The sequence below is a fragment of the Protomyctophum bolini genome, assembly GCF_963924005.1.
Source record: "Protomyctophum bolini genome assembly, chromosome: 16".
NCBI lineage: Eukaryota > Metazoa > Chordata > Actinopteri > Myctophiformes > Myctophidae > Protomyctophum > Protomyctophum bolini.
The window spans coordinates 38302838-38314924 of NC_137877.1; the positions used below are offsets into that span (position 1 = coordinate 38302838).

The following is a 12087-nucleotide window of genomic DNA, read 5'->3' on the forward strand; positions in this document are numbered from 1 at the left end:
GAGTTGTGGAGACAGGCAGGCTTTTTTTCATTTTGGGGTGGGGTGTGGGGGGGATTCTATGTTTAGTTCAAAACAGCTGTTCCCTTTAATAGCAGGTCAAGCGGACTACCCACCAGCAATATGAGGATACAGTATTGCTGTCTAATGTCACTTTACAAATATAGAAACCGAAGTATTAGAGAACTCAACACGTCTTCACGCGGCATATCACTCTACTGGGCAGCCAGGAGGTGAGTTTCATTTGATTTTGTCCCATAATAGTTTGTCTTTCATGCTTTTCTCTCAGCTTTCCAGACCTTTTCGATGTCTAGATATAGATAGTTTCCGAGAGGAGCAGTTGGCTACAGTTGTTTGGAATTACTAGTGCCGTACCCATGTGGGGCCGTTGGAAGTGGGCCGGTACTGCGGAATACTCGACACTGCACTCCCTTGGGTCCTCTGTCGATCAGATTAACGCTTCTCGAGATGACATAATTAAAGCCAGACACACAGTAGACACACACATACGGAGGTTCTTCGTATTTATAGATTATCTTTGTAACATTTTCATGTATTGCATAATGTTACTGCACAAAGAAACGACAGACAGTTTTATATAGGATGTTAATTTTAAAATGAACCACTCCGGTAACATCTTTATACAGTCTCAGAGTTACATTAACAGTGTGTTAATAATCTATTAAACCTGATTAGTGGGCTTGCTGGCTAAAATGAAATATCCTTCAATGAAATGATATACCAGTTTGTTGCTACTAATGGAAGTGGACACAGCTCACAACGCAAGGCAGCTGTGACTGTGCTTTTAAAGGGACACTCTTAGTCACAGCTTTCAACATTATTCAGAGTATTCGGATCGTCTCTTGCCAGTTGATGTGGAGCATATCTGATTTCAATGTTGTACTTCCATGTTCATCTATGCGTGTCTCTCAGCTATATATATAGTGTATTGTGGGAGTGTCTTACTTACTTACTTACTTACTGACTTCATAATCTATATACTGGTATGTCAAAACAATATATATACTGTATATAATGATGGAAAAAAGAAAGAAAGAAAATTAATCTACAAATGTCTTACACCAATGTGAAGCAGTTTAGCTAAAGATCACAGGCAGTGACTGTTTTATAGCAGGCATGTCTCTAAAGTGGACATAGAATTATTTTAATTTCACCAAAACGATACTTCCTAAGAACACTGTTGGTGTAATTAAGAGATTCACTGAAATATGCATACTTTCTTTGTCAACCACTATACTGCAGTATCGAAATAAAGATAATCCAATGGCTTCCACAAAAATCAAACAAACAAACATGCAGTGTGTGGTCCTTTGATGGTCTGGAAGGAAATAAATTCAGTTTAGGGACTGCACGGGACGACATTATTACATAATCGATTGTTTTGTTTCTGCATGTGTTCCCAGATAATGGCTTCTGTTGGCAGTCTGCTGTCCGAGGAGCAGCTCCTCTGTCCCATCTGTCTGGACGTGTTCACCCAACCCGTCTCCACTCCTTGCGGGCACAACTTCTGCAGGGACTGCATACAAGGATACTGGCGGAGCATCGCACTGAGCCACTGCCCCATGTGCAAGCAGAAGTTCTATCAGAGACCCGAGCTCAAAGTCAACACGTTCATATCGGAGCTGGCTGCTCAGTTCAGGAGAACGGTGGAGATGGGAGCCGATGAGCAAGCCTCCGCCCCGCCGTTAACAGGAGAGGTTCCGTGTGACGTATGCAAAGGCAAGAGAGTCAAGGCTCTGAAATCCTGCTTGGACTGCCTGGCGTCCTTCTGCGAGACGCACCTAGCACCCCATCAGGTCCTTGGCACTTTCAAGAAGCATCGTCTGATCGACCCCGTGATGGACATGCAAGACAGAGTGTGTAAGAAACACGAGAGGCTGCTGGAGTCGTTCTGCAACACTGACCAGGTGTACGTGTGTCAGGTCTGCATGGAGAAGGACCACAGAGCACACGCCACCGTGCCCATAGAGACCGAGAGCCAGGAGAGGAGAGCTCAGCTGAGGGAGACAGACGCCGAGGTGCAGCGGAAGATCCAGGGCAGACTGCACGCGGTCGGCGAGATCAGACGCACCGTGGAGCTGAGCAGGAGAAACACGGAGAGAGAGACCGAGGACGGCCTGCGGGTCTTCGCGGCGCTGCTGCTCTGCGTCCAGAGAGGTCAAGCTGAACTCGTGGGAGCCATCGAGGGCAAACAGAGGGAAGCGGAGAGGAGGGCCGAGGGGATCGTCAAAGATCTGGAGCGGGAGACCGCCGAGCTGAGCGGATGGAGCGCTGAGCTGGAGCGGCTCGCCGACACCGACGACCACCTGCACCTGCTCCGCCGCTTCCCCGTCGTCTCCACGCCGCCGGTCACCGAGGAACGGCCCGAGACGGCGGTGGAGAGCGTCGTGTACGTGGGGACGGCGAGGCGAGCGGTGAGGAGGGTGGCCTCTCAGCTGGAGGAGATGCTGAAGGCCCAGGTGAACAGGCTGTGCGAGACCGAGTTCCAGAGAGTCCAGCCGTGGGAAGTGGACGTGACCCTGGACCCGGACACGGCTCACCCGAAACTGATGCTGTCCACCAACGGGAAGCAGGTCCATCACGGCGATGTCACCCTCGGTGTCAACGACAGTGCCAAGAGGTTCTACCCCGGTCTGAGTGTCCTGGGAAAGCAGGGCTTCGCCTCCGGGAAGCTCTACTATGAAGTCCAGGTGAAAGGGAAGACGGAGTGGGACGTCGGCGTGTGCCGTGAATCCGTCAACCGCAAGGGAGGCAACATGCTGAACCCCGAGGGAGGCTACTGGACCGTTGGCCTCAGGAATGGCAAGCAGTACTGGGCTCTCGCTAGCCCTCCCGTCCACCTGCCACTCGAGGACAAGCCCCAATGTGTAGGGGTGTACGTGGACGTGGAAAGGGGCCAGGTGTCCTTTTATAACGTGGCCTCTCGCTCTCACGTCTACTCGTTCACCGGATACTCGTTCGGGGAGAGAGTCTTTCCCTACTTTAACCCCCGGCGGAATCACAGAGGAATCAACTCGGCTCCACTGGTTATTTCCCCCGTCTCAATCTGACGACCCGGTTATAGTTTGATTCCATAGATAGAAAAGTATAGATTGATCATATAAGTGCTCTATTTCCATGTTTACAGCCACTGACCTTTCCGGGGACCTCGTAACACTTATAAATGTTCATAAGATCATAACGAACAAAGTCACAGAAGCCGCTGTGGACCGAATAATTCCTCTTCTGTGTCTGAATGGACATGCCATGAATGGGAAATAACCACTATTTTACATTTATATCTCTGTTATTATTATAATGTTTTTGCTGTTTAGCTTTTGGTTTTTATTATTGTTTTGTTTTTTGTTTTTTTTTCAGATACTGTGCACCCGTGAACAATATAAGTTGGTGATTGATTGGCGTGCTTGCCTCAATAAAGAATTGTTTAAATGATCTATGAACTTCTTCCTACGTATATTGTCGCTGAAATACAAAAAATAAATCACGTAATGATAATATATTCTTTAGAAAGGACGTAAGGTTATATAGATATTCACTGTTTTTTTATTGTGTGTGTGTGTGTGTGTGTGTGTGTGTGTGTGTGTGTGTGTGTGTGTGTGTGTGTGTGTGCGTGCGTGCGTGCGTGCGTGCGTGTGTTCACAGATGGGGGTAGAACTGCCCCGGCGGTCTCTCTCTCCAGTGCTGGTTGCAGTGGTTTGGACTCTTCTCTCCAGTGGCATTCTTCTGTCATTCTGCTTCCTTCTATTCACCTTGCGCTTCAAGAACAACAGGTACAAGATACTCATGTCTGTCACGCACACATGTACCCACGTAAATAAACCACTTAAGCCCTATACCAGCCTCCCACCCACCCCTTTTCCCCCTCGCTGTATATATATTTTTCCCTTTTTACCTCCTATGATGATTTCCTGTTTTTGGCTATATAGAAGTAGAATATTCGTAGTACGTCTCTAAATGTTTTGATGAATTGAAAATGGTGGGCCCTATTGTAAACAAGTGTAATGCTTTATGGTGTCGCCCACTCACAGTTAACAGCTTTTGTATTGAGTTGTACTTGAAATGTACTGTAATTCTGTAAACGGACAAATACTTCAATCAACAAAATCTAAAATAGCAATTAGTTCACAATGCGTTGCATCGTGATGTGTGTGTTGAGCTTTGTAGATCTACATTTTTTCGCTACTTTTAAAATAAATTATAAAGTAAACACATGTTGAATTGCCTCATGTGTTTGTGTTCTTCATCAGGATAGTGAAGATGTCCAGTCCCAACCTGAACGTGCTCACTCTCTGTGGAAGTGTCCTCGCCTACATCAGCGGCTTCTTGTTCACCATTGATGAACGAACGCACCCACAGGACGGAGCATCGCGGGCTGTGCTCCAGGTAACCACACATGGCACCAGTGTTGTTTTTGGCAGCAAATTATTTCCATTTTAGTTTTAGTCGTAGTCTCTTGAAACGTTTTCATTTAGTTTTAGTCACATTTTAGTCACCTGGAATGTATTAGTATTAGTGTTTAGTCTAGTTTTAGTTGACTAAATGTCATAATATTTTAGTCGACTAAAATCTACATTTGATTTAGTCGACTGAAATGTGTTTTGGCGGGCCTTGATGCCGTCGTAATGGCTGATTTTACACTTGCTGAAAATAGCCGATCTACAACTACTACTCCCTTCCTAACATTTTAGTCTAGTTTTTATTTGTTGACAAAATCGACAGTATATTTAGTCATAGTCTTAGTCACCACAGCTTAGTTTTCATTTAGTTTTCGTCAGTGAAAAAAGGTAGTCGACGAACATTTTTCGCTGTAGTTTTAGTCGACGAAAACAATGGCACCTCACATCGTTACCTACTCCCACCTTCAATCAGTCACGTCTAATAACGGCCCATTTCATTTTTATACTGTCGTACGGCTGTGCCGCTCGCCGGGATTTTTTAATAATATGATTTACGATTTTATGTGATGAAGTGAAAACTATAGGCTTAAATGCACTGAACCTGCTACACCGGTTTCTCCGTCTGTTTGACGTGACAGTTCTGTGTCTCTTAACTATGTAATGTATCTCTGTATGCAGGCAAGAATGTGGACTCTGTGTATCGGCAGCACGCTGGTGTTTGGCCCCATATTGGGGAAGACGTGGAGGCTCTACAGAGTGTTCACTCAGCGTGTGCCCGACAAGAGAGTGGTAAGCTTGAACATCTGGGGCTCCATTTTCGTTTACTGTTTTGCAAAACATTTTTGAATAGTTAAAATGGCCCGTCTAAGCTCACAGCGTGTCAATATAGATTGGCTAGTTGAACTATTCAAAAATGCTTTTCAAAATAGTAAAAGGCAAAGAATAAAGGTGACGAAAATGGAGCCCATGGTCTCTTCATTAGGAATCTGACGGTATATTTACAGCATATATATCGCACGCACGCAGGCACGCACGCGCGCAGGCACGCACGCACGCACGCACACACACACACACACACCGTGACCTTAGTATGCTGGCATGCATTAAATATGGATGTGTGTAGCACAGCAGTCCTGCCTCATTACCAGAGGCCAATTATCTCCCTTAGCAACGGGGAAATTACACTTAGACATATACAGTAGGTCAGTAGATAGTTGGACAGACAGACAGACAGACAGACAGACAGACAGACAGACAGACAGACAGACAGACGAAATGTTTTTATTGTCTCCACCAGGCCGAAGGCATGGGGAGAGAGTGTCCTCCATTGTCCTCCATTCTGTCCGTCCGTTACCAGCTAATCTCCGGCACCGTTGGCCCGATCCGTGCCAAACTTTGCACACACACTCCCTGGAGGCCAATGACGAACCTCCCAAATATTTCACGACGGCCTGTTATAGCGCCACCATGAGGCCGATTTAGGAAAAACACATTTCTGTAGATCGCACACATTTTATACATAGATCACACAATTCGGTATACACTATCTCCATAGTCATGTGATCAGCACAGATCTGCACCATTTCCCATCTCCCATCCTGATTGGTTAAGATCCTTCCAAAGCTCACATGATTGGTCCGTTTCGTAACAAATTGCCACAAATCACAAACACAGTGTGCAATTTACGTGAAATTATACACGCACATTTCCACTAGGCCGAGGACAACATGCCGCTATTTTTTCCCCCCAAATCAGCCTCACGGTGGTGCTATAACAGGGCAATTCCTGTTTTTAGCTATAACTGCATCGATCTGTATAATTATAAAACATTACAACAAACATAGTATTCACATTGAGTACAACAGCATTCTGAGGACCGTACAACATGAATGAGATGTATACATCATGAAGCTAGCTCACTGTGCTGTATAACCTGTGATATGGGCTGCAGATCATCAGAGACATCCAGCTGATGGGCATGGTGGCTCTGTTGATTGTGGTGGACATCCTGGTCCTGTCTGCCTGGAACCTCACTGACCCCATCAGGTGTTCGCGCTCGTTTGGAGCTGTTGTCAAGGTATACTTCACTTCTTAATAATATCTGGGACTTAAATAGCGCTTTTCTTAATACCCAAAGATGCTTTACATGTGTGGGGGGGCCGGGAAAAGGACAACTTCTTTGGACACTTACTGTATAAATGCAGCCATATTCCAGTTTCTCTGTGATTACGCATGAATAGTTTTTGTATACATGTTATGTCTTGCTTCTCGCAGCCAAACTTGTGAATTGAAGGACAATTAATGTGGAATCAACATTTTGCTGATGATAAAGGCATTTACCGTATCATACAGCATTACTGCTGATAATTTGTGAAAGTTTCTTTCTCTGTGTTAGGTCAAAATTGTATTAGGCCCACTAATAGGCCGACATAGCTGTAAATTCTTGATTTTTGCAACAATCTTGCCAATGCAGAATCACTCTTTCCTCAAGGGACTGGCTGTCTGCATTAGAGTAGATTTGATTATAGACACTGCCAATTTGGCTGTGTCCAAAGATGATATAATTAAGGTTTCTTTGCTGCTTACTGACAGTATGTGGATTCTATTGCTTTAGGTGGTGGAGAGAGATATGTCCTACTCTTTATCTCAGCTGGACTCCTGTTCCTCTGTATACTCAGATCTGTGGGTTATCCTTATTGCAGTACAAAAGGTAGGTTATCACTCTTATTCAACACTTTAACTACCAGTGCTTAACATGCTTCATGAAAAGCAATATTTTCTTTTTGCCGACTCAAGACATATCAAACTACTTTAGAGGTGCAATCTGTAAGATTTATGGCCTATACCTGGCATTCTAACCTGGCTCTCGTTCACACGCTGACATTTGTACTTCTGAGCTGCTTGCCAAGACGGATCGCCCACTTGGATAGTGGAGACATTACACTTTCAGCTTCAAACACTACCTCTTTTCAACCAGTAGTGTTCCTATCCAAGGGATTGATTGATTGAAATATTTATTAACAGTTTGCAGAATTACAGTACATTTCAAGCACAAACTCAATACAAAGACTGTTAACATGGAACACGTGGTCTAAATTTGGAAGAGTGGCGAGACCACCTACCAACCATCTCAACTGTGTTATATTGTATTGTATGTATTCTGCCTGTATTATAGCACTGACTTTGGGCAGTACACGAACTGCTGTATACCAAAGAAATTAATCATGCAAAGCTTTTAAATATCAGGTGAAACTTTGAGGTTTCACACAAGTTCAGACAGAACAGTATGAACAGATGCATTTTTATTTTATTCATTAGGGAGTATTTTCATACTGACCTTTTGTGCCTGTCTCCTTTCTTCCATCCCTGCACCCTCTGTCTCCAGGGCAGTCTTCTTTTGTACGGGACCTATCTGGCCGGACTGACCAGCAATGTCAGCCACCCTCCGGTCAACCAGTCTCCCACTATCATCACAGCGGTCACCCTGGTCACCTTGTCCTCGGCCGTGGCCGTCCCTATGACTATCTTCCTGCAGGCCTGGCCCAACCTGGTCTACAGTACCGTGGCCGGAGCCATCTTCATCTGCACACTGGCCACCAACTGTGTGCTGTTTGTTCCTCAGGTGAGAATTATAACATTGATGATTCCACAGCCATTTGACAACCGACCATTTTTATTGACTAGAGAATCAGAATCATCTTCACGTCACAGTTTTACAAGTGAAAAGGTGGGTGAAATTCGTTTTTGAGATGACATTCAGCACCTACGTAGGTCCTATAGACAGACATATGATTCCCTTGAAATTCTTGCTGTTTTGACAAGCTGAGAAATGTATGTGACTGCGTGCACGTTTGTTCTCCTCCGTGTGGGTGAGTTTCCCTCGGGGAATGACTCATGCATGTGATGTTTATGACTCAACCGCAATGTAGGCTGTGCCAGCAGCTTGATGGCTGTATAGGTAGCTGTTAAAGCGAGCTTATGTTGCGATAAAGGAATGCACCTCCACGGCGGAAAAGGGAGCAAATATTTTAACAATGAGCAATACACTGAAATGCACACCTGGTGATATGGTTCTTGGAAACACAGTTTGTACTTGTATATTTGCGGTTGTTAGAGTGTAACTGACTTTAAGTTGTTTTTTTGCCTCCACCAAATTTCACATATCACACCCACAAATACATGTACGCACGCACGCACGCACGCACGCACACACACACACACGCATGCATGCATGCATACAGCTGACACAGTGGCGGCAGTTTGAAGAGGAGCACAACAACCCCAGTCAGATGGCCAAGTATTTCAGCAGCCCCAGTAAGAGCCAGCCCTCTGTATATAGCCAGGATGAGATCTACTACCTGCTGGGGGAGAACAACTCCATGAAGAAGCTGCTCAGTGAGGTATACTCTTTCATCCTTCAAGTGAACTTTCTGTTTAACCTATTCTGTACACTATAGGAACCCCTCTTGGTGTTTTAAGCATTATGTTATTCTTTAGCTATTGAAAAATAGCAGAACTACAAGCTCATATAGCTACGAGCTTGTAGCTCTGCTATTTTTGAAAAATGGGGAAAATGTGGCGCAAATCTTTGAATATATATTCTTTCACAGCGACCGCGTGTTAAACTCTAATCTTTGTTTCGGGGCGCGGGGGGGGGGGGACGGGACGGACGGACAGACAACATATTTTCAGATGGGAGTCGATGGCCAAATACAGATAATTCCGGCGGTCCTTGACATGAAATAAACAAGAAACATTTTCTGTGTCAGTTTTCAGAAAACTGTTAGGATTTAGAAGGTGTTTTGTAGAATCGTCCTCAGGTCGAAATGTGTTAATTATAAAGAGGGGAAAAAAGTGTATTAACGTGAGCAACAAATTGTTAACCGCATAACTAATACATGCACATTTATTTCTTTTTTTTTACATTTTTAAGAAAAACGCCGTGATCGACAGTCTGCAGGAGCAAGTGAATAATGCCAAGGGTAAGCTGCTCCGTCTCATGTCGGCCAGCCAGCCCCGAGTCGACCAGGAGATGGACTCGTCTGGATCCACCAACCTCAACTCCTGCTCCACGCAGACCACGGTGGTGGTGCAGTCCACCCCCCCGCCACCCGAGAGAGACACCGCCAAACCTCACCTTTCCTCCTCGTCGCGCCCTCTCTCCCCTCGCACTGCCGCCGCCGTCCCTTCCACCCCTCTCCCCGAGACCTTCTCCCCTGTTCCGACCTCCACCTCCCCCGTCCCTACCTCCTCTCCTCTTCTGACCAATGGCGCTGGAGGTGGTGCAATTCAGAAGGGTATCTCACGGGCTGTGGCCCTAGATGAGTCTAGGGCAAAAGGGCACGACGACGTACAGCAGCCGGTGTCTCCCGGCATCCCCGCAGGCTCTAAGACAATTATTGGCGAAACTGCGCCCCTATCTCCGTCAAACTGTGTCGAAACTGCAGGCGGTGGTGACCTAATAGCGAGCTTGGGGCCGGGGGTTAGGCAAGCAGGCTTTGTGAGCAGCGAGCAACTGCAGGAGGTCCTCCAGGAGTTGAGCGTGGACGCGGCGAGGGAAACCGCCCTCCGCTCTCCCTCCGGTCAGGCCTGGGGACCCAGAAGGCCTTCTCAAGCTAACTTCACTGATCCCTCCCTTCTTTCTCCCCTCTCCCTCCGCTCGCCTTGCTCGCCCCGTCCTCCCGTCCTCTTCCGCTACCCCAGCATCTCCCCCTATGCCATGAGGAAACGCCGGCCTCCATTCCACTCCCCGAGGGGAGGTCCCCCTGCCTGCTTCTACACGGGACCAGAGCCTCCTGTCTGGGGGAAGAGGAGAGTCATCTCTGTGCCCCAGCAGCATCCAGACAACCCCCCCTCCTCCAAAACGTCTCAACAAACTGAAGGGGGCGTCACTGCGGACCCCACCTCTCTCCACCTGGACAACAGTGACATAGAGGAGGAGGAGGAGGAGGAGGAGGAGGAGGAGGTGGAGCAGCAGCAGGTGAAAAGAAGGGATCGGAGGAGGTATGTTTTAAGGCCTCGCAAGTGTTCTTGCGTACCTCGCGCCGGGCCAGGCCGTGGCGGCCCTGTCGTGTCTCCCTCGCATACGGAAGCGAGCGGCGAGGGCGGGCAGGTCCATAGACATGCTAGAGACTCGTGTGGGTACTGGGACTCAGACTCCAGCAGCTCCACAGACTACTGCTACTACCACCGACCCTACTGTGAATGGCACGGTTCCCTGCTGTCGTCCGGCAGCTCCTCGGACTCCTCCGACGACGACGACAGCGAGTACGGAAACTACAGCAACCTCTATCGATCGCCACACCCTGTGGTCTTCAAAGAGGACCTCAAACCCACTTTTGTATGAATGCAAGGTTAATTAAATAAGGTTAGGAAGCGAAGACCGTACGGTGGACTCCATCTTGCAGCTCCCTGGAAGGAAAGAAACATGCGCAATGGGCTATATGCAGCCAACACTTCCGTTTTCCGTTCAGCTTCCTTGGTCTCAATTGCGCATGTTTCTTTCCTTCCAGGGAGCAACATGGAGTCCACCGTACGGTCTTCCCTTCCTAACCTTATTGAATTAACGTTGTATGAATGGAGGATGTCTGTGCTTCTATAAAGCCATGGGTCATATCATTGATGGTTGCTATTGTTTCGTTTCCTCAGTTACGTGCACTTTAAATGACCCAATATCCTTTTCTTTTTTTTATTTCTGAATACTGTATGTGTCCTACTCAGCATGGGACGCTGGTGATGCAAAGCTGCCATTGAGGATAACCGAATAACTAAATCTATGACATGTAACTAATAGATTGACTATACTTTCAGTAAGAATATGTGTCACATTCTGATTATGAAAACCAATCCATCTCATGTGCACAGGTTCTTTTTTTCCTTCAAGAAACAAATGCGCTAACATAACTAATTGTATATTTCTGCTGTGTTGTCATAAGAAACCTGCATACTATACATATCGCAAACAATTACATTTTGGAATACCTTTGAATAGTTCCAGGTGTAAAATTCTAGTGCATGATGCATTGTGTCATTTGAAGGTTTATTTATTCTCTTGCAACCATGAATGTATGGACTTGTATGCAGGGACATTTTTAATTCGATGAAGAAAAATACAAGTAAAAACGGTTTCACATCACAGCAATAATATGCACCTTAATATCTACCGTAGGCCTATTTATTATAATATTTATTTGTTTTCTTTTTTTATGTCTTATGTCTATTTTATTGATACAGTCTCAAACATTTTGATCCTTTAACATGACGGCACGTGAATTGATCGTGTCATCTCTGGTTTACAATTTGATCTAATTTATTGACTTTTTATTATAACTTAACTTTTGTTACTGTTCAACATTACATTTTGTATTTACATGATGGTAAGTGAAGGAACTGCTGGTTTTATAACTGCCTACTTACTAATGCTTAATTTATGCTCCAGAGTACTAAACACAAAAAAACTGTTTAGGAAAAGGTTGTTGTCCTGACTTCCATCATTTATACATTATGGATAATTAGTGTGGACTTAAACTGTTTTTCGTCTGTACTCAAATGATGGTGTCATTTGTGACAAATTGTAGATTTACAAGCTCACAATTCGAGCTTGTACATTTAAAGCTCACGTCGAAAAACACATTTGCATTGTTGTGTGAGTTTTTTAAGTCTGCGAATTTGG

At 45.7% G+C, this 12087-nt stretch overlaps 1 protein-coding gene across 1 annotated transcript; it reads left to right on the forward strand.

Moving 5' to 3' along the window:
* Positions 1-1424: 1424 nt before the first annotated feature.
* gpr156 (G protein-coupled receptor 156) lies at positions 1425-12087 on the forward strand (the record flags this gene model as incomplete). The annotated part of the gene is made up of 9 exons (XM_080786424.1): positions 1425-2477; positions 3661-3788; positions 4266-4401; positions 5094-5204; positions 6367-6492; positions 7030-7125; positions 7801-8037; positions 8657-8815; positions 9349-12087. 9 exons carry the CDS (start codon positions 1425-1427, stop codon positions 10759-10761), a joined length of 3459 nt encoding a protein of 1152 aa, XP_080642550.1. The 3' UTR covers positions 10762-12087.